This window comes from Dermacentor silvarum, chromosome 2, assembly GCF_013339745.2.
Source record: "Dermacentor silvarum isolate Dsil-2018 chromosome 2, BIME_Dsil_1.4, whole genome shotgun sequence".
Classification (NCBI taxonomy): Eukaryota; Metazoa; Arthropoda; class Arachnida; order Ixodida; family Ixodidae; genus Dermacentor; species Dermacentor silvarum.
Window position 1 is genome coordinate 25092263 of NC_051155.1, and position 21331 is coordinate 25113593.

Here is a 21331-nt window from a genome sequence, read left to right on the forward strand (position 1 = left end):
GTGAATCTGTCATCGTCGCGGAAAGCTTGAATAATCCTATTCACGGCAGTCCGGCTCCTGTTGGTTCGGCGGCAGATTTCGCGCTGAGGTATTCCCTCTATAAATAAACGCACAATGTGCCTTCTTTCGTCAAGTGGAACACGCAGCGGCATCTTTCCAAATAGGCAATCACCACGTGGCCTGAAGCAAGTCTACTACGTTTTCAGCGACTGATGCGAAGATGCGCCTATGTGTGAAAGAAAATTTTCTATGCATCCGCTTTTTCTTTATTTTTGATGACAGTGAAACACCTCCCTACCCTTTTTCTCAAGACGCAGAAGCAGCAACACTCATTGGACCAAGATGCTGCCAACCAAAGTGCGCCAGTAAACGTCGCGTAAAAAAATCGTCGCAGCGCTTCGTGAAACTTATCTACCCACTGGCACACCAGTCGACAAAGGTTGCAGTGATTGCTCCGATACTGCTATCAAGCCAGATATGTGGCGGTCTTATCGCAGACAGCGCTCTGCGTCAACACAACGAACTAACAATGTCATGCACGGGAATAAAAAATAAACAGGCAGGCGAGTACCAAGAGGGCTCATATCCGGGAGAGCGCCCCTGTCGCCGCTAGGTGGCGTACCGCTAGGTGGCGCGGATAGGCAGTCTGGCACGCGCTCGCGTGGTCCGCAAACTTTTGTGGTTGACTGTACGTTCGGCTGCCAAACGCCAGTGAAGCGAGGTCAGTCATGACTAGGTTCTATGCCATTGGAGGATTCCCCGGGGTTACTGGCTGCATAGATTGTACTTATATACCCATTAAAAGCCCCGGTGTAGACCACGCAGAAGAGACGGAGGAAGAACGAGCCGCACGCCTCGAGAAGCGTCGTAAGTACGAAGTGGCCAGGGGAGTGGATTAATATGAGGATGGCACCCGAAACGTGTTCAAGTCACTGGACGACAACCCCTTATCCTACCGCCTCACCGACCATCGGGCCGTCTTTGTGGCGATTGAGAAACAACAAGATGAAGACTTTCACAATAAATACGTTACCATTTAATAATGTCTAGTCTTTAATATAACCATAACTTAACGAGAGATAACAACCAAACCTAAACATTCAGACGTACGAAGCTAAATGAAAAAGACGTAACCGTAGAGAGAACCAAGCTAAACAGTAAGATTAACCGTACCTCTAGCTACGCGCACCCAGGCATAACTGAGTTAAGCCACAGCCAATTTTTCTTCCTCCGTGAAATAAGTTTTGCCCGGCATGGCAAATACACACACACGCACGAAACAAAACGCAGGCCAAAAAGAAAAAGAAAGCGACGCCTGACCAACCGAACTGTCAGATGCTGCCAAAGTTGCTAGGCTGAGCTTGCTTTCCTGCCATGTGCATCATTTTTGAGCTATTTTTACGTCATTGACGAAAGAAATGGTATTTATGCCCTGATATAGAAGTAGAAATGCAATTCTAACAGCGCCGGAAGTTTACATTGGCAATTCATTAGAAATATTTTGCATATTTTCATAAGTAATCTCAAAACCAGAAGCCTCTAACGTTCCACTTCCTTTGGTTAGGCGTAAAGTCCCTAGATTTTAAGCAAAAAAATATCTAGGGACTTTAGTGAGGCGCTCCTTCCGCAGGGAAGGTAAAAGGAAGCTTTTAGAATTCGCGATGGCCTTCTGTGGGCGCCTAACGTTTAGGTAGCATGAAGGACTCCTTGCGTAAGGTAGGGAAACGGTCTAAGGTTAGGAGCATTTCTGAATCCCGGCCTTAATCTTCAACCCCATTCTTACACTATCTTGGTTAAGGTCCTCAATCATTTGCTGTAATTCGTCCCCATTGTTGCTGAATAGGACAATGTCATCTGCAAAACGAAGGTTCCCGAGATATTCGCCGTTGATTCTCACTCCTAAGCCTACCCAGTCAAAGAGCTTGAATACTTCTTTTAAGCATGCAGTGAATAGCATTGTAGAGATTATGTTTCCTTGCCTGACCCCTCTATTGATAGGTAACTTTCTACTTTTCTTGTGGAGAACCAAGGTTGCTGTGAAATCCTTGTAGATATTTGCCAATATATTCACGTATGCATCCTGTACTCCTTGGTTACGCAATGCCTCTATGACTGCTCGTATCTCTACTGAATCTAATGCTTTTTCATAAGCTATAAAAGCCATATAGACAAGTTGATTGGACTCCGCAGATTTCTCTATTACCTGGCTGATGACATGGATGTGATTCATCGGTGAGGTTGATTGTACTCCGCAGATTTCTCTATTACCTGGTTGATGACATGAATATGATCCCTCGTTGAATATCTCTACCTGAAGCCAGCCTGTTCTCTTGGTTGGCTGAAGTCAAGTGTTGCCCTGATTCTATTTGAAATTACATTGGTGAACATTTTATACAGTACTGACAGCAAGCTAATGGGTCTATAATTCTGCAATTCTTGAACGTCTCCCTTCTTATGGATGAGTATAATGTTGGCGCTCTTCCAGCTTTCTGATTTACTCGAAGTCATGAGGCATTGCGTATTAAGGGCCGCAAGCATTTCAAGTATGCTATGACCCACATCCTTGATTAAACCGACTGTTATTCCATCTTCTCCAGCACCTTTTTCCCTGGTCATGTCTTTCAAGAGCCTTCTAACTTCATCGCTAGTTATAGAAGGGGCCTCTGTATCCTGTTCCTCACTACTTCGAATGAAAGTAGTTTGGCTGCTCTGGGTTACTATACAGGTCAGTATAGAATTCTGCTGCTTTTGCTATGTCATCGAAATTGCTGATGGTTTTACCCTGCTTATCTTTCAGTGCATACATTTTGCCTTGTCCTATGCCTAGTTTTGTTCTCAACGATTTCTTGCTGCGTCCATATTTTACTGTTGCCTCAATCTTTTCCGCGTTATAATTTCAGATATCCCCTACGTTCTGCTTGTTGATCAGTTTCAACAGTTCAGCGAATTCTATCTCACCACTCGAGTTGGACTATTTCATGTTTGCCGTTTCTTTATTAGGTCCTTTGTCACTTGGGAGAGCTTACCTACTGGTTGCCTTGGTGCCTTACCTCCCACTTCAATTGTTGCTTCTGAGATATACCAAGTTACGGTTTCATTCATAACCTCTACGTTGTCTTTATCTTCCTGTTCTAAAGCTGCATATTTGTTTGCGCGCACCAGCCTGAATTGGCCTGCTTTTACCCTTACTGGGTCTAGGTTGGCCTGTTTCTTCATGACCAACTTTATTCTTTCTCTCTTGAAATTGAGAGAAATCCTAGACCTCACTAACCTATGGTCACTGCTCTTTAGCCTACCTAACACTTCTACAGCAAAAATGGAGGGGGTGCTGAGGAAGGCAGTAAGGTTCATGGATAATAAATACAAGGTAACGGATTCTCTGAGTGAATTACTAAATAAAGCTGGGTTATTAACACTGCACACTAGGGCAAAACTAGCAAGACTAAAGTTTTTGTTTCAGTTAATCCTTGGTGCCATAAACATTGACACGTCCAGACTATTTTCATACAATCGTTCTAGATCAACACGCTACAGGCACTCTCAAACACTTAATCAATACACTTCCAACTCAAATTGCTTCAAATATTCATATTTACCTCAAACCATAAGGGAATGGAACCAACTTAGCCCTTGCATTACTAACGCTTCATCTTTAGATATGTTCCTAACTATAGTGGAAGTGGATGTACAGGCTGAGCAATTTCTGTAATTTTTTATAACCTGTATCCGGATTTTGTATTTCACTAACCTGATTGCATCATTGCACACCCGACCATTGTAATGGTCGTAATTTGTAGTCTTGTCGTGATTTGTCGCATTGATACTTGTCGCATTGTTACTACTGATCTTCTTGTACTGATTACTTCAGCGTTTTGCATTGTCTAAAAGATTTGATTGTACTTCTTTCGAATTCATATATATGCCCTCCTTGCTATTATTGTTAAATAAAATAAATAAATAAAATAAATAAATAAAAAATACATCCTGCACTATGCTGGGATCGGCAGAGAGTATGAAATCTATTTCATTCCTTGTTTTTCTATTAGGGATTTTCCAGGTCCAATTCCTGTTGCTGCGCTTCCTGAAGAAGGTATTCATTATTCGGAGCGTATTCCTTTCAGTGAATTCTACCATCTCTCCTCTAGTGTTCCTAGAATCGATGCCGCAGTTGCCAATTGCTGGCTCGCCAGCCTGTTTTTTCCACACTTTTGCATTGAAGTCGCCCATGACTACAGTATACTGAGTTTGCACCTTTCTCATTGCTAATTCAACATCTTCATAAAACTGTTCTATTTCTTTATCATCGTGACTGGAGGTTGAGGCGTAGGCTTGTACAACCTTCATTTTATACCTCCTATTCAGCTTTATTACGACGACAGCTACTCTCTCGTTAATGCTGTAGAATTCATCAATGTTGCCCGCTATGTCCTTACGGACTAGAAATGCTACTCCGAATTCTCTCCCATCTCGAAGACCTCTGTAGCAGAGGAGGTGACCGTTAGTCAGCACTGTATAAGCCTCACTAGTTCTGGTCACCTCACTAAGGTCAACAATATCCCAGGCAATAGCTGATAATTCTTCAAATAGCCCTGCTAAGCTAGCCTCACTCGATAGGCTGCTTTGTGTTGAACGTTGCCAGGTTCAGTTTCCATTGGCGGCCTGTCCGGACCCAGAGATTCTTAGCACCCTCTGCCGCGCAGCAGGTCTGACCGCCGCCTTGGTCAGGTGCCCCGCAGCTGCTGGGGAGTGAGGGCCATGAGTTAATTGCAAGAATCATGAGGGAGGTAGTGGCCGAATACTGCACCATGGAGGCCAATTCCTGTTCTGATGAGAGAGTGACTTTGTTGAAGCTTAGTGTGCCATCTTAATTTGGTTGTACCTGGACTTGTATAGCCCCACTAGCTCTCGGCGATATTTTTTTGCTGGTGTCAGGCGCCACTCGGAAAGTGTAGTGGACTGGCGGAGGATTTGGACTTACGACCTTGAGCTTACTATACTATTTATTTAGTATACCATTTATTTAGATTCATCCTGCAGTTAAGTTTGAGGGTTATGGTGTTGTATACCTAGACGTGTGATGTTCTGTTCGGTAAAACAGTAGCGCTGGGTGTTAATTACTATTCCACCTAATGTGTCGTTCTGTAAGTAAGTACGAGTCAAAGTGCCTAATTATTACCGCGAGCTACACTTAAATTGTGACTGGTCCACTCACCGATACTCTGAGATGTGTGTAGTATTCGACGGCTCCTCCGTAGTTACCGATGTGACTGACGAACCCTCTTTTTGTTGGCGTGTATGAAGCCTTGCAGAAGCCGAGGTGCCACTGAAAAACAGATTGACGCATAAAAATCTGAGAGCTTTTCTGAGAAACTCTACTGAGGCCAGCTTACACCACGATGAGTAGGGTACCCACTAGACTCTTGTGATTTAACGCGATAACACCGAAAGGCGGAGATGTATAGATAGCACGACCACACAGGACGTTGCGGTACGTAGAACGTACTGCGGTTGTTGTAAGTTCAACTGCGGCTTTGCGCGAGTCATAACCATGCACCACCTCCACCCAGAACTAAACATTACCTTGCAGACAGACAGACAGACAATGAACTTTTATTGAGGTCCTGAGGGACTAGCCGGCGGAGACCCGCTGCGGCCCCCGGCTCGCCGCTGGCTGCTCCCATGTCGGAATCGGGAGGCCAAGCCTCTCCGCTCTTTCACGGGCCCTCTGGACGGCCATGGACTGGAGCTTGAGTTCCGTACTTGAGATGGCCTCGTCCCAGTCCTGTTCGCTGGTGAGTGACGTATCCCGTAACGCAGGACACTGCCAGAGCATATGTGCTAGAGTGCTAAACTCCTCCCCACAATCCGGGCACTGTGGGTCAATTTCTGTATTAATCCTGCTTAGGAAACCTCGCGAGGGATATGACCTCGTCTGAAGCATCCTAAGCGTGATCGATTGAGCTCTACATAGATTTGGGTGTAGAGGCGGGAAGCGCCTGCGTTCCTCTTTATAGTGGGAGACGATTTCATGAAATGTTAATAAGGGGTCGCTGTGGCCGAGCTCCTCCGGATCCAATGAAGCCTCACCGCCGTCGCGGCGCGTGAATTCTCGCGCACGGCGGTGAGCAATCTCATTGGGCTTCGGACGGCCCGGCAGCACGTTGTCACCCATGTGAGCGGGGAACCACGTAATGTAATGCACGGGGTCAGAATAAGTTCTTGACTTGCTCTTCAGAAGCGCCTCCGCCTGTCTCGCAACCATTCCCGAAGCGAAAGCCCGGGCACGTATTCCCCGTGCAGAAAGTTTTTTTTATCCTGGTGGGCTACGGCAGCTACGCTTAGGCACGTGTCTTCTACCTAATTCATAAATTAAGCTTAACGTATTTACCTTTTAGTTTACCGCCGGATTTTCTCAGGGATTTTGTTGACTTCAGGACCGACGTGAATTGGCACTTCGCACAATGCTCGCTGAGGTGCCCACCTGACCGATTCTTTACTTTCAAGTAGTGTTCACATGCTCTTTCATTATAATAATAAATAATTACGTGCTGAATTCACGATATGACTATGAGGCATGTCGGAGTTGGGGACTCCGGACTAATTTTGACTATCTGGGGTTCTTTACCGCGCACCCAATGCAGAGTACGTGGGCGTTCTTGCATTTCGCCCCCATTGAAATGCAGCCGCCGCGGCCGGGATTCCATCTCACACCATCTGGCTTAGCAGCGCGAAGCCAAAGCCACTACGTCACCACGGCGGCTTTCTTTCACTAAAACTCCGACCCTGTTGTACTATGTATATTATTTTGCAATTGAGTGAAAGTCGGTGTACTGCACGTTTATTGCACTCTGTGTAGCACGTCCTTCTTTGAAAAGGGTAATTTTATCTTTCTTACTCGTCTACGGCGCATCTTTGTCAGCCGGCAAGGCGCTGAAAGAGATACCTTGGGCGACCTTCTTGATGTGGTACGAAGTCTCATGCGTATAAGGTATCACTTTAGGTTATGGAGGATTTCCTTCGCTCGTCTTCTTTGCTAATCGTTCATGTTCTGAACCCTCACATGAACTCGTCATGAAAAATGACGCAGCCTGGAAGTCTGTTAAAGTTGCTTATCAACGCTTACGTTGTACAAAAGTGACCACAACTTCTTATAAAAGCCTCTATTGAATTTGTTGCAAGGTATCGCGTAATTTATTCATTTATCTTATGAATGGCACCCTTAAAGGGCCGTCATCTGAGAGTATTACAGTAGGGCAATGGAAAATAACGAAAAGAATAACCTATTGTCCAATTCTCAAACTTTCCTTTCCTTGGGTAAGTTCCTAACCTTATGCAAGGAGTGCTTCATGTTTCCTTACCGCAAAAGTTGCACGGAGAAAATACACGGAGTGTATTCGTGACTCCAACTAATTGCTCGCCACCTGGAGGCCGAGTGTAGAACCAGTCGATCCAGGTTCAGACTTGAAGCGAAAGAGGGCCTCCTATTACGGCATGTCCTGAATGCCTCGTAAAGTCTGCTTCAGTAGTTCCGTGCAGCACAGGCAATGCTACGCGACCCGCGAGCGCAGATTCTTGCGCAGCGTCACGTAGTGGGACCGTTCGGAACCCAGTGGACGACTGAATGATTTTGACAAGTGTTCTTTTCGGCAGTAGCTTACTTGGAAGCTTGCCTGCACGTCGCAAGGTTGTTTATTGCGCGACGTTGCTTCGCTCTTTAATAAAGTATTTATTGAGCCTGTATGATATCGAGTGAAATTTGTTCGAATGAAAACATTAACACAACAAGGAAAATAATGCAATGCTGCCGTACAGACATTATTAACATTTTAAAAGTACAAACAATTAATTGTTTTGACAGAGACTAAATTCATACGCGTAGTCTGCGCCGCCACAACCTAGCGGAGGACTCCCTCCTGGGAAGGGCTTCTTCGCAAAAGTGGAGTCCGCAGACTTGCTTTTGTGGTATTGAACTTGCTTGGAACAGTGATGACGGAGTGCGGTAGACGTACACGAATGCTAATTAAGAAAACGGCTGCACTTACGGGTGTCAGCGAGCGCCACGTGTACACATGGCCTCCGTGATTTGCGCACGGTGGCAAATCTCGGAGGCTATGGTGTTCAAGTGGATGTCACAAAAAGGATCAAGAGATGGCGCCACCATCCAGTGCGACATAGGGTGCCTAAAGCTCCTTGATGTTGGAAAGTAGCGGTGCTCTTTGATCTACGTCGCGGCACCCTCGCCGGCGTCGTCAACCTTCTTTTTTCTCCCCCTCATTCGCGGAGCCAGCGCATCCGCCACGCTGAATGGCTGTGGCGTGCGATACTACCCCGACAGGTGAGAGTTTGAGAATTTAGGATTAAAATCGAGCGTTAAAAATCAGGTTTTATGCTATTAAATGAAAACAGTGAAGATACAGTGTTGATACAGCTAGGGCCAGGGAATACCTCAGGTAAAAGAATACAAATACCTGGGTGTATGGATAAACGAAGGCGATAGATATCTGGAGACATAGGAAAAAACAATAATAGCAAAAGGGAAGTGAAATGCGGCCATAATGAAGCACAGAGCGCTGTGGGGATACAATAGGTACGAGGTGCTCCGGGGCATGTGGAAAAGTGTAATGTTCCAGGGCTAACATTTGGAAAAGCGGTTGTTTGCTTGAAGTCAGGGGTACAATCAGGACTCGATGACAACCAAAGGTCAGTGGGACGCCTCGCATTGGGCGCCCACGGGAAGACTACTAATGGAGCTGTGCAGGGTGATATGGGCTGGACAAATTTTGAGGTAAGGGAGGCTGAGAGCAAAATTGATTTTGAAGAACGACTGAGGAATATGGAAGAAAGTAGATGGGGTGCAACAGGAGGGTGTTCAGGTATTTGTACAGGCAAAACATTGACTCACAGTGGAGGAAAAGAACTAGGAAGCTTACCAGCAAGTATGCGACCGGTATCGTCAGCAACAGGGCAACAAACAACGTCAAACGCAAAGTGAGAGAGGCTGAGACAATGTCATGGGTGGCGGCAATGGAAAACAAACCTGCTATGACTAACTACCTCAAGGGAAAAAATCGAAATCAGGAAAGAAGCAATTTATGATAACTCAAAGGGAAGCTCCTTACTTTTCGAAGCGAGATCAGGATGCCTTAGAACGCGTAGTTATAAATCGAGGTACACCAAGGATGAAGACGCATGTGCTTGCTGCGGTAAAGCTAGGGAAACAATGGACCGTGTTTTATACTAATGTGAAGAAATCTATCCAGATTCCAGTCTAGGCTCCCCTGACCTCCTCGAAGCCCTTGGGTTCAGAGATACCTGGGGGAAAGTAAACATGTCCGCTATAGAAATTAGTAAGAGGCGGATGGAGGTTTGGTGGCAGAAAAGGTCCCAGTAATGGTTCAAAAAGTTTGATGCTAGGAATTCTTTGTAGTTGTGTGTTTTCTCCAAAATAAAGGTGGGAAATTAGGCAAAATAATAACAAGAGCTTGGCGGCGCAACCCACCACCCCATTTCAAAGGGGATGCTCATAGCATCCATCCATTCATTCATCTGGCGACACTGACGTCACGAAAGTGGCGCGAAACTTGCGTTCACGCGCTTTTAGTTTCTCCCGCCCGCCTGCGCCTGCCAAGCGGTGGTCGCCCTGCCACTCCGAACGTGCGTTTCCTAAGTTTTTTCGTCTTTCCGTAAGAATCTGAGCTTCGTTCTCCGTGGAAATGCCTTGCTGCTGAGCGTTTCAATGCAGCAGCAGGTCAGAGAAAGGGCTAGCATTATTTTCTATCCCCCGATGAGAACGGAATGTCGTGCGCCGGAAGCAGTGGCTCCATAACATTGGGAGAAAGGATTTCGCCCTTCTAGGAACGTCGTTCGTTGCGAGGCGAGTGTTACAGCTTTCCTTATATTTGGGGATGAAGTTGCATGGAGATTTTAATGCTCTTTGCATAGCCGGACTCTTCGTTGAGTTCAATATAAAGCACCTGTAACTGTGCAAATGGATTTTTTTTAAGTTAGTCGCTGAACTTTTTTGTTGACTCTTCGTGGCTTGGCAAAGGTTTTTCGTGTTTTTGCGTATACGTTAGTATTTACATGTATGTAATTCATAAGTTAATGTTTGTAACTTCTATTTTGTAATTGTGTGTGTGTGTGTGTGCCTGCATGTGTGAACATGTATGTGTGTGTGTCTGAGTGTGCATGTTCGTGTATGTGCGCGCGCGTGTTTTGTACGCGTGTGTTATGGACGGCGCTATCTTCTACCGAAACTTAAACACCAAAACTCGCAGTCGCCGAGCGCAAATAGATGAGTTTAGAAATACCATCTGTGGCGACAAGGGTTCCATGGTAACTTGGAGGGCAAGCTTCAGTTTTGGCCCCCTTCAGGTGAGCGTGGTAATCCAATACAATGCATCTGACAATCCGCGCTGGTCAGCCAGAGATTGAGGCACGTCGATACTTAAAATGGCATATTTATTTCCTTTGTCTGTTTTATCAGTATCGTAGCTAATGGCCTTCTCTTGAACTTTGTTTGGCGTAAGAGGCAAACAAATGTGTCAGTATAACATTAACACATACAGATCTAACTCACTACATAGTCGCATTATGTACATATATGCGCCTATGAGAGCTTCCGGTAGCCTTCGGTCGAGAACGGTCACGCACCCAAGGTGGGCCCGCGTCGTGTCACCGCATAACGTATCTTGTTTGCGCACTGCACAAAGTGAAGACGGTTCATTTTCAATCGCGATAGCCAGAACTCTGTTATAAAAGCAGTTTCATCATCATCATCATCAGCCTATATTTATGTCCACTGCAGGACGAAGGCCTCTCCCTGCGATCTCCAATTACCCCTGTCTTGCGCTAGCGTATTCCAACTTGCGCCTGCGAATTTCCTAATCTCATCATCCCACCTGACTTTCTGCCGTCCTCGACTGCGATTCCCTTCTCTTGGTATCCATTCTGTAACCCTAATGGTCCACCGGTTATCCATCCTACGCATTACATGGCCTGCCCAGCTCCATTTCTTCCGCTTAATGTCAACTAGAATATCGTCTACCCCCGTTTGTTCTCTGATCCACACCGCTCTCTTCCTGTCTCTTAACGTTACTCCTACGATTTTTCGTTCCATCGCTCTTTGTGCGGTCCTTAACTTGTTCTCGAGCTTCTTTGTTAACCTCCAAGTTTCTGCCCCATATGTTAGCACCGGTAGTATGCAATGATTGTACACTTTTCTTTTCAATGACAGTGGTAAGCTCCCAGTCAGGATTTGGCAATGCCTGCCGTATGCACTCCAACCCAATTTTATTCTTCTGTAAATTTCTTTCTCATGATCAGGGTCCCCTGTGAGTAATTGACCTAGATAAACATATTCCTTTACAGACTCTAGAGGCTGACTGGCGATCCTGAATTCTTGTTCCCTTGCCAGGCTATTGAACATTATCTTTGTCTTCTGCATATTCATCTTCAACCCAATTCTTGCACTTTCTGGATGAAGGTCCTCAATCATTTGTTGTAATTCCTCTACATTGTTGCTCAATAGGACAATGTCATCTGCATCATCTGCATCAATAGGACAATGTCATCAAAAGCAGTTTACTTCGCCTTAATTCCTTATTCTTTGGTTCAATAATGTTCGCTGGTAATGGGTGCCTGAACTCGCCTGTGCTAGCCCTAATATATGCTGCAAGAGATTAACATTGACTGAACTCGTCATGAACGCCTCGCAAGGGATGACAATACTGCATGTCAACTGCAGAGGCACGCTTTGATTTTGTGCACGCATATATATATATATATATATATATATTGTTACGATGGGGTGTGTTTATTTAACAGATGAATTGATGAAAAGGGGCCGCACCGACACTGAGCCGCTACCAAGACAAGTGCACTTCGTTCTCCTCTTCTTCAGTCCTTTTCGTAGCTTTAGCGTAACACTCCTCCCTTCTCAGACGAAGCCCGCTGGGCGAGTAACTGTTACGTCCACTCGGAGTCACGTGGATGACAGCGTTTCAGGCGAGCGACGTGAACAAGCTGCGTCTTCTTAGACCGGTAGCCATTGGACACGAGACGAGCAATCGAGTAGGTCACATCACTTAGACGATCGGTGATGACGAAAGGTCCGGTGTAACGGGCCAGAAACTTCTGGCACAGGCCGCGCTTGCGAAGTGGTGTCCAAAGCCATACAATGTCCCCTTTGTCGTATGACACATTCTTATGTCGTGAATCGTAGTGGATCTTGGAGTGGTCTTGGGACGCCAACGTACGGAGCTGAGCTATGCGGCGTGCTTCCTCAGCGCGGCAGAGAGTCTGGGCAATAGAAGAGTCCGTATGAGGAGTAAAAGTAGAATGGTGTCAAGGAAGCTGCGGGGTGATCGAACATAAAGAAGATAGAAAGGGCTGTAGCCTGTAGTTTCATGCTTTGCGGTGTTGTAGGCGTATGTGATAAAAGGCAAGATGTCATCCCAATTTTTGTGCCTGGAATCCGCGTACATCGAAAGCATGTTGGTCAAAGTTCTGTTAGTGCGCTCGACGAGACCATTTGTCTGTGGGTGATACGGGGTCGCGTGGCGAAACTGGCAAGCACAGAGACGCAACAGCTCTTCGACTACGTCGGCCACGAACTGGCGACTGCGATCACTCATTAACCGTGCACGAAAAACTCGGCGACTTCGGAGGCAGTACTAGAGCGAAGAGCAGCTGTCTCAGCGTACCGCGTTAGATGATCCACTGCGGTAACGCTCCAGCGGTGACAAGCGGGCGTGAGTGGGAGGGCGTCGACAGAAACACCTTCCGCACAAACCTAGAGTAAATTGGCGGGGCGAGCAGGAGGAATTGCGTAAGTCCGATACGATGCAGTTTCTCCTCCAAAAACTGCAGCCTCTAGTTTTCCGAACGGGTGTCGACAACATGGGAAGCAGCACGCAAGGGCGATGAGGAACGGCGGTATCGTGAAGGAGAGCGACGCCGGGGCGAGAGGGATGCTCGAGCCATGTACTGGGAAGGTGAAAGAGAGCGACCAGAAGACGTTGTGTACGGTCCGGGAACGTAGGAATATAACCCTGGTGTCGTGTCTCGCTCAAAGGTGGCGTAGCCTCGCCTTTCACCTGGGTGACGCCCGGGAATGTAGGAGTCAAACCTAGGTGCGCTGTCTGGCTCAAAGGTAGCATATCCCCGCCTTTCATCTTGATGACGCCGACGGCACTAGCGAGAAATGTGGCCGCGAATATCGCAGTAGAAACAAACAGGGCGCGACGACCGCCACGGCAAGTAGTACGGCTTTGCAGAAGTATTCGCTGCCAGCGAAGCTAGGGGGTCGCTGTAAGCTTCGGCAGGTGGAGACTGAACGGTCGAGGGAGGCGGGGAGGTAATTTCGGCATAACTTGGCGGAAGACATGGTCCAGTAGACTTGTCCATTTAGGCGTTTGTTATCGACGCCAGTTCGTCCTTGATGATGTCACGCAGTCCAGAAGGAGCGGGGCGAACGGTTGCAAGCGTCGAAGGTTCAGAAAGAATGTCCGTGAAGTTCCTCCGTGATGAGAGTGCGTATCAGGGCTCGCAACTCAGCATCACTGTTGAGACGAGGGTCGCAAGAGGCGCGTGGCAGGCGAATAGACTGGAGTGTGACTACACGTTGGCATGCTGTGATAATATCAGCAACGCAGTTTGGGCTCTGCATGACGAGAGCATTAAAGGCGACTGTGTTGATGCCCTTCAGTATGTGCGAACGCGGTCAGCTTCCGCCATGTCATTCTGTGCGCGGCGGCAGAGAGCGAGGACGTCTTCAATGGAGGATGTATAGGACTCGTCCTGTTCTTGTATGCGCGTTGCCAGCCTATGTTTCGCGACTTCGGAGTGTCCAGAGGACATGCCCAATATCTGGCGAAATTGCCGGGTGAATGATGGCCAGTCCGAAAAGTCACTTTCGTGGTTAAAAAACCACGTCTTCGCAACTTCGGTTAGGTAAAAAGCGACATACTGCAATTTGTGCGTGTCGTCCCAATGGTTGACGTCGCTGGCTCTGTAGTAGCGATCGAGCCAATCTTCCACGTCGTCGCTGCGGAGGCCGGCAAAGACGGGAGGATCTCGGTGTTTGGTGTTCACCGTCCAGGTAGGCCCAGCTGATTGAGCAGAGGTGCTAGCAGCACTGGTGGATGGGTTGGTTTCTGCCATCACCGTGATAGGCGAGAGCAAACGACAACCGGACCGGAGCTCCAGGGGAATCGGGAAGCAAGAGGACGTGGGAATCCAAGCACACTCCACCACTTGTGAGACGTCGACCGATGCGATGCCTTTCTTTTTGAGCAGCCGCCCGACGGAGATACCAAGCACCGCACGAGACAAAATATGATGATGAGTCGTATGTACAAATGATGACGAGGATATGCGCAAATAGCGCTCACACAAGATGATGAGTCGTATGTACAGATGACGACGACGATATGCCCAAAATGCGCTCACAATATATTGTTACGGGGAGATTATATATACGCTGGTTATATTTACAAGGTAAGGTGCACAACGCTACAGCAATGGTAAAGCGAGTGGGTTCACACTAGAAAGTCACTCCGTCATCGTCATCATCGTCCAAGCACTGACTACAGGATCCTCGCTCGTGACATTACCCTCCGGTGGTAGTAGCCCCGTCCCGTTGCAATTAGGGCCCGGGCCGAGAGTGGTACGGTTTAACGCGCGAAACATGGACTATGTCGCTCGCGATTGTTCCAGAGGCTGACTTAGGATTTAGCGGAGCGATTTCATAGGTCACATTAGTGAGTTTGCGTACGACGCGGTAAGGTCCAGCATAGCGGGTGATGCGTTTTTCGCATAGGCCAACGCGACGTGACAGGAACCACAGCAAGACGAGCGATCCTGGATGGAAGTTCACCTCCCGGTGTCGGCGGTCATAGAGACATTTTTGATTGACCTGTGAAGCCGATAAGCGATCGCGGGCAACCTGGCGGGCGATGTCAGCACGGGCAAGGGCATCACGAGCATAGGCAGAGGATGTGTCTGCGTGAGGATGAAGTATGGTGTCCATGGGCAATGGTGGTAGATAAAAAGGTGAGTAGCCAGCTGTGTTATGACGAGAAGAGTTGTAGCCGAAGGTCACAAAAGGCAAGTAGATGTCCCAGTCTCGGTGGTCCTCAGACACGTACATAGCAAGCATATCTGTTAGAGTACGGTTGATAGGAAGCAGCGGCCGCGGTCCGTGATTAACTGACGAGGAGCACCGTGGCGCAGGATGACGTCGTGAAGAATGAAATCGACTACATCACTAGCACTGCTGGTGGGAAGTGCTCGTGTAACAGCGCCACGTGCGTAGTCAGTAGTGACGGCAACCCATCTATTGCCAGTGGTTGACATGGGGAAAGGCCCTTGAAGATCGATTCCCACCTGGAAAAATGGATCATCAGGTATATCAAGGGGCTGAAGGCTGCCAGCAGACAGTAGGGCAGGAGTCTTGCATCTCTGGTGGAGGTCACAAGCCGCAACGTACTGTCGCACAGAAGGGTAGAGACCAGGCCAAAAGAAGCGCCTACGGATGCGATCATACGTGCGGGACACGCCTAGGTGTCCGGCGATCGGTGCATCGTGAAGCTGGCGCAAAAGAGCAGAGCGGAGATGCGCGGGAACAACAAGAAAGAGCTCAGCGCCGTCAGGCCGGGCGTTGTAGCGGTGTAAGGTGTCGTTGTGGAGCACAAACATCCGTAGGGAAGGGTCAGGGTGTGGTGAGTTGAGACCGTCTAAAATAGGCCGCAAAGACAAGTCGCGGCACTGTTCATCAGCTATGTGGACGAAGTCTGTAATAGCCAGAACGAAGGTCTCAGGTTCATCTTCCAGTGCATCAGGGGGATCGACCGGGTATCGGGACAAGCAGTCGGCGTCTTGGTGAAGCCGTCCAGATTTGTAGAACACAGAAAATGAGTACTCTTGCAAGCGGAGTGCCAAGGCGACCAGTGGGGTCCATGAGCGAGGAAAGCCAGCAACGTGCATGGTGGTCTGTAATAACTGAGAAGTGCCTGCCATACAGGTACGGTCGGAATTTTGCGATGGCCCTGACGAGAGCTAAGCACTCGCGTTCTGCGATGGAGTAATTTTGCTCCGACGGCGACAGAAGGCGGCTTGCATAGGCGACCACGCGGTGTACGCCATGCTACTGTTTTGCAAGGACGGCGCCTATACCGTGGCCACTGGCGTCGGTACGAACGTCCGTGCTGGCTGTCGGATCAAAATGTGCTTGAACAGGTGGGGTCGTTAGGATGGCAAAAAGCGATGAAAAGGCATCAGCTTGTTCACGACCCCCAGTGAAAACGACGTTCTTCTTCAGTAGGCCAGTGAGAGGGCGGGCTACTTCCGCGAAGTTCTGGACAAAAGGACGGATGTACGAGCACAGGCCAAGAAAACTGCGGACGTCCTTGGCCGACCATGGAGTAGGGAACTGACTAATCGCGCGGACTTTGTCAGGGTCTGGCTGCACTCCTGCAGCGTCAACAAGGTGGCTGAGTACACAGATTTGACGGTGCTCAAAGCGACATTTCGACGAGTTAAGCTGAAGACGAGCATGGCGAAAAACATCAAGGATGGTGGACAGGCGAGTGATATGGTTTTCAAACGTTGTCGAAAAAACGATAACATCGTCCAGGTAGCAAAGGCATATGGACCACTTGATGCCTCAAAAAAGAGAGTCCATGATGCGCTCGAAAGTAGCAGGAGCGTTACATAGACAAAAAGGCATCACTTTAAATTGATAGAGGCCATCAGGTGTCACGAAGGCATTCTTCTCGCGGTCTCCGTCGTCCACAGCGATTTGCCAGTATCCTGCGCGCAGGTCGATGGAAGAGAAATATCCGGCGCCGTGCAAGCAGTCCAGTGCGTCATCAATACGCGGGAGAGCATACACATCCTTGGTAATCTGGTTGAGGTGGTGGTAGTCTCCACTGAATCTCCAGCTATTGTCCTTCTTTTTCACAAGTACGACGGGCGAAGCCCAAGGACTGCATGAGGGCTCAATTATGCCTTTGCCCAGCATTTTTCGCCACTTCCTGTTAGAAGACAGCACGCTCCGGAGCTGACACACGGTAAGGCCGTCGGTGAATAGGACTCGCATCGCCGGTATGAATGCGATGGGTGAAGACGAAAGTCTGGCCCGGAGGACGGTTGCCAAAGTCAAAGATCTCCTGGTAGGAAACCAGCAGGTGGCGAAGGGTAGTGGACTGTGCCGGAGCGAGGTCTCCTGATATCATGCGGGCGAAGTGGTCGCGGGACGAACCTGACTGCGATGACGGCAGTGTAAAATCCGGTAGAGGTTCTGTGGTCAGGGCAGAAACCGTGTCGCCGGCCAATGGGGTCAGATGAGCGAGTGACATGCCGCGAGGAAGAACTTGCGTCGACAAGCCACAATTGAGGATGGGAAAAGAGGTGCGGTTGTTTGTAACTATCACCACCGTATAGGGGAGCGCGACGTTGCGTGTCATGGCTACCTCAGGAATAGGGCAGGCAACGTAGTCGCCATCGGGTAGGGGCCGAAAGGCTGAAAGTTGGACGTATATTGCGGCTTGCGGAGGCAGTCGAAGAAACTGGACGGAGCGTAGGCGGGGTGCGCCGGCATCGACGTTGTCGGAGCACGAGGGAAGTTCTAGCCGGAGAACTCCCGCGGAGCAGTCGATAAGGGCAGCGTGGGTGGACAGAAAGTCTATTACAAGGATGAGGCCATAGGGAAGTGTTCTAGAACAGCAAAAAGAACAGATATGTGGCGACCAGAAATGGTGATGCGTGCAGTGCACATTCCAAGCACGGCAGGTGTACTCCCGTAGGGTACTCGGACGGTAGGTGAAGCCGCGGGCGTCAGGACTTTCTGGAGGTGGCGCCGAAGGCTCGAGCTCGTTACAGAAATTTGTGCGCCGGTATCAACAAGAGCTGTAGCTGCCACACCATCAACCAGAACTACAAGAAGGTTGCATCGGCTATAAGGGACAATCAGAGGATTTTCAGGCCGGGTCGTAAATGCAGCGTCACCTCCGGGGGCTGCACTGACTAGTCTTCCGAGAGGCGGTCAAAGGGAGACCGAGAGCGGCGAGGTTGGGGCCAGCGGAACTGACGACGCTGGGGCGATGGGGAGCGGCTGATCCGGTTTTTCCTAGGAGGACGTTCAGCACTTGAAGCCTCAGGACGGAACGACGGAGCATATGGTGCACGGTCCGGGCGATTGTAAGGGTTTGGTCGGTAGGACGTGGGCCAGCGGCTGCGGCAATGGCGGGCGATGTGTCCAATCCTAGAGCATGTGAAGCAGATGGGCCGGTCATCAGGTGTGCGCCAATCGGCTGGTTTGCGGCCAGGTTGTTGCTTTGCATACCGTCATGAGAGGTAACGGGTGCCATGGCCTCGAGTTCTCGAAGGACGATCCTGGTGACGTTTTCTGTAGCTTGCGCTTGCCGAAGCGTGGCTAAACCTTCGCATGGGGACGTGGCAGCCGTATTGGGAAGTCGGTTGAAGCGGTGAGTGATACGCTGACTTTTGGCCTGCTCAAAACGATGACATTCAGCGATGACCGGCTCCACTGTAGAGCAGTTCTTACACAGTAGCAGATTGAACGCCTCATCGGCTACGTGTTCCAGTACGTGAGCCACTTCGTCCGCTTCAGGCAGGTCTTGCCGACCTTGTGGCAGAGAGACAATACGTCATAAACATAGGAGATGTAAGGCTCCGTTGACGTCTGAGCACGAATTGCGAGTTCCTTTTTGGCCGCTAGTTGTCGTCCGATAGGTCTCCCAAATAGATCGCGTAATTTCTGCTTACAGACGTCCCAACTTGTCAGATCTTCCTCATGCGTCTCGAACCAGAGTCGCGCAGTGTACCGCAAATAGAATATGACATTCGCAAGCATTATCGTCAGGTCCCACTTGTTAGTGCGGCTGACGAACTCATACATTGCCAGCCATTCATCGACGTCCACGCCGCTTGTGCCTTTTAATGTCCCGGGATCACGAGGGTGCAAGAGAATGACCCGTGACGGGCCTTGCTCATACTGGGTCTCTTGGTCGATCATTGTGGTGGCAGGAACGCGCCGTCCGCTGCGAAGATCCAGTTCCCGCTGTTGTAGCGAGCTTAGCCCACACGTCCACCAAAGATGTCACAAGGTAAGGCGCACAACGCTACAGCAATGGTAAGGCGAGCGGGTGCACACCACAAAGCCAGACCGTCGTCGTCATCATCGTCCAAATACCGACCACAGGATCGCCGCTCATGACAACATAAATGCACACACAAGCGCATTTGCTGTGGCAATCGCGTTGTCGGTGTGATGTTTTTGCTCCGCGGCTGTTCACACGAAGCGAAGACCGGCCGAGCGACGACAGGAAGATTGTTTTTGTTGGCGTCGTCGGCAAGAAAACTTTACACAATACCGCTCGTCATCGGTCGCGTGGGCGTCGTTACTGTCGAAGTGTGGCAAAATGTCCCTCATCGATCTGTTCTGCCGACTAGTCGGCCGATTGTTGGCATCGGTGTCATGTAGGTCTAGGGGGACCGGAACCGACATTTGGCCTGGAACTCGTTGCCGAGAATCAAAAAGCAACGGGCCGAACGGGCGCCGGAACACTGATAAAGTTGCCTGCAGGCACGCACCTAACTAAGACGCTGTGATAGCTGCTTTCCGCGAAACTCGCACGTCCCCTTGTGGCTACTTGCGCGCACCCGCCCGTTTCCAAAAGGTGCCTCAATAACTTCATGTTCTGCTATGGTAAACGGGTGTGATTTAAGACGTAGAAAATAATCTCGACAACGAGCATCCTATGCGCACTCTTCTAGTGAAGCAGACGACGGAGCGCCGTCCCTCAAGATACCCAGAATGCATCCCCAAGTCCGTCTGAGGACGGTCGACAATTTATGAAGTCGGGGGGTTCAGGTTCTAACTCCCTGGGGGTAAGGAATAGCAGGAGGAAAGTAAGCATTGTGGGATTTCCTTCCGTCCGCCGGGCGCTGTCGTTTCTGTGCCTACGGCTCCGGGCTTAGTCGCCAGTGCCAGGGTACCCCCGAACACCTGTCCCTCGGCTTCAGGCTGTCTTCTCGAGCGCCGCGGGCCCGTCCCGAGGAGTCATGCTGTGCAGCCCTCCGATTGGGTAGTGGGGCGTGACGTAGGGAAGAAGCCCTGACTGGGGATCATGGTCGCGAGGATTCGAGCAGCGGAAAGGACGAGCGCGGTCGCGAGAGGCTAGCGGCAAGGTACGTGAGCGAACATCTGCTTGTGTCCTCAACGCTCAGGCCTTGGGACATGCACGTGCTTTGCCAGCTTGCGTAAGTGTGGCTTACTGAGTGGCTCTGCGTTCTGCCCTTGCGGTAATCGCAGGTTCTCGGTGCGTCACATTCTGTCTGTCCAAACCGTCGCTGAACACAGTCGATGGCGGAAAGCGCTACGTACTGTCTGCGACTACATCTCGGCTCGCACGCGCGAACCGTTATTGGAGGCGGCACGACACCTGCCTTTATTCGCCATCGGGAGTAGCGGACGCTGAGTGTGCTCCGTGCGTTTAAGTGCAGCGTTGTATATTATGGCGCAGTGTCCTAGGAAATAAATGCAATAACTGTCCTGGATGTCTCGTTTTCACGGGAAAGAGCTCTAAACGTACGGCAAGAGCCGACCAAACCGTTAGGCTTGGTACTCGAACCGGCGGTGGGTCTATCGCCGCAAGTCGTCATGTGTCGGGAAGACCCCTTTTCGAGGCATTTACCGACACAGCGCCGGGAGACACAGAGTGAGGGCACAACATGTACACATGAGAGATTAGTAAAAGCCGGTAGAAGGTTTGGCGTCAGAAAGAGCAGGGAGAGCACAAACAACGGTGCAGCACAAAAGTGCATTCCCAATAATGGCAGAGAAAGTTTGATGCTGGGCATTTACTGTCTACAACTAAAAAGAAAAAAGAAAAAGAAAATGAGATAGGTAAGACATTCGGGAAAATGAGAAAAATAGAGCTTCGTGGCACTAGCCGCCGTCCCGCTTCATAGCACCCTGAATGTCTCTTCAGTGGGCTTGGTGGAACCAACAACAAAGGGACGTTAACAATGCGCTCCGCTTACATATTTCACGCCTTGTTGCTCTCGGTCACCGGAGTGAGCACGCACACGTGTGTGAACGGTGCAAGGGTGCTAATCAACGCAGCATCGACAAACATGTTTGACTGTCGTTCTACCAACCCTGTCATGAACTACGCCGCGCATGCCATACCCGTGAGTGGCATCACGTCATCGGAGCGTACAGCTATAAGAAGAACGCCCTGCGACCGAATCTTCAGTGGGCTTGGTGGAACCAACAACAACGGGACGTTCACAATGCACTCTG

General features: G+C 49.4%; 1 protein-coding gene across 1 annotated transcript in view; it reads right to left on the reverse strand.

Annotated features, from left to right (window-relative positions):
• The window catches only part of LOC119439933 (arylsulfatase B), a 322975-nt gene that overhangs the window by 133763 nt on the left and 167881 nt on the right, over positions 1-21331 (reverse strand). Inside the window, exon 5 of the mRNA XM_049661199.1 lies at positions 5213-5323. Within this exon, the coding sequence (XP_049517156.1) occupies positions 5213-5323 (111 nt within the window). The remainder of the gene's footprint in view (positions 1-5212; positions 5324-21331) is intronic.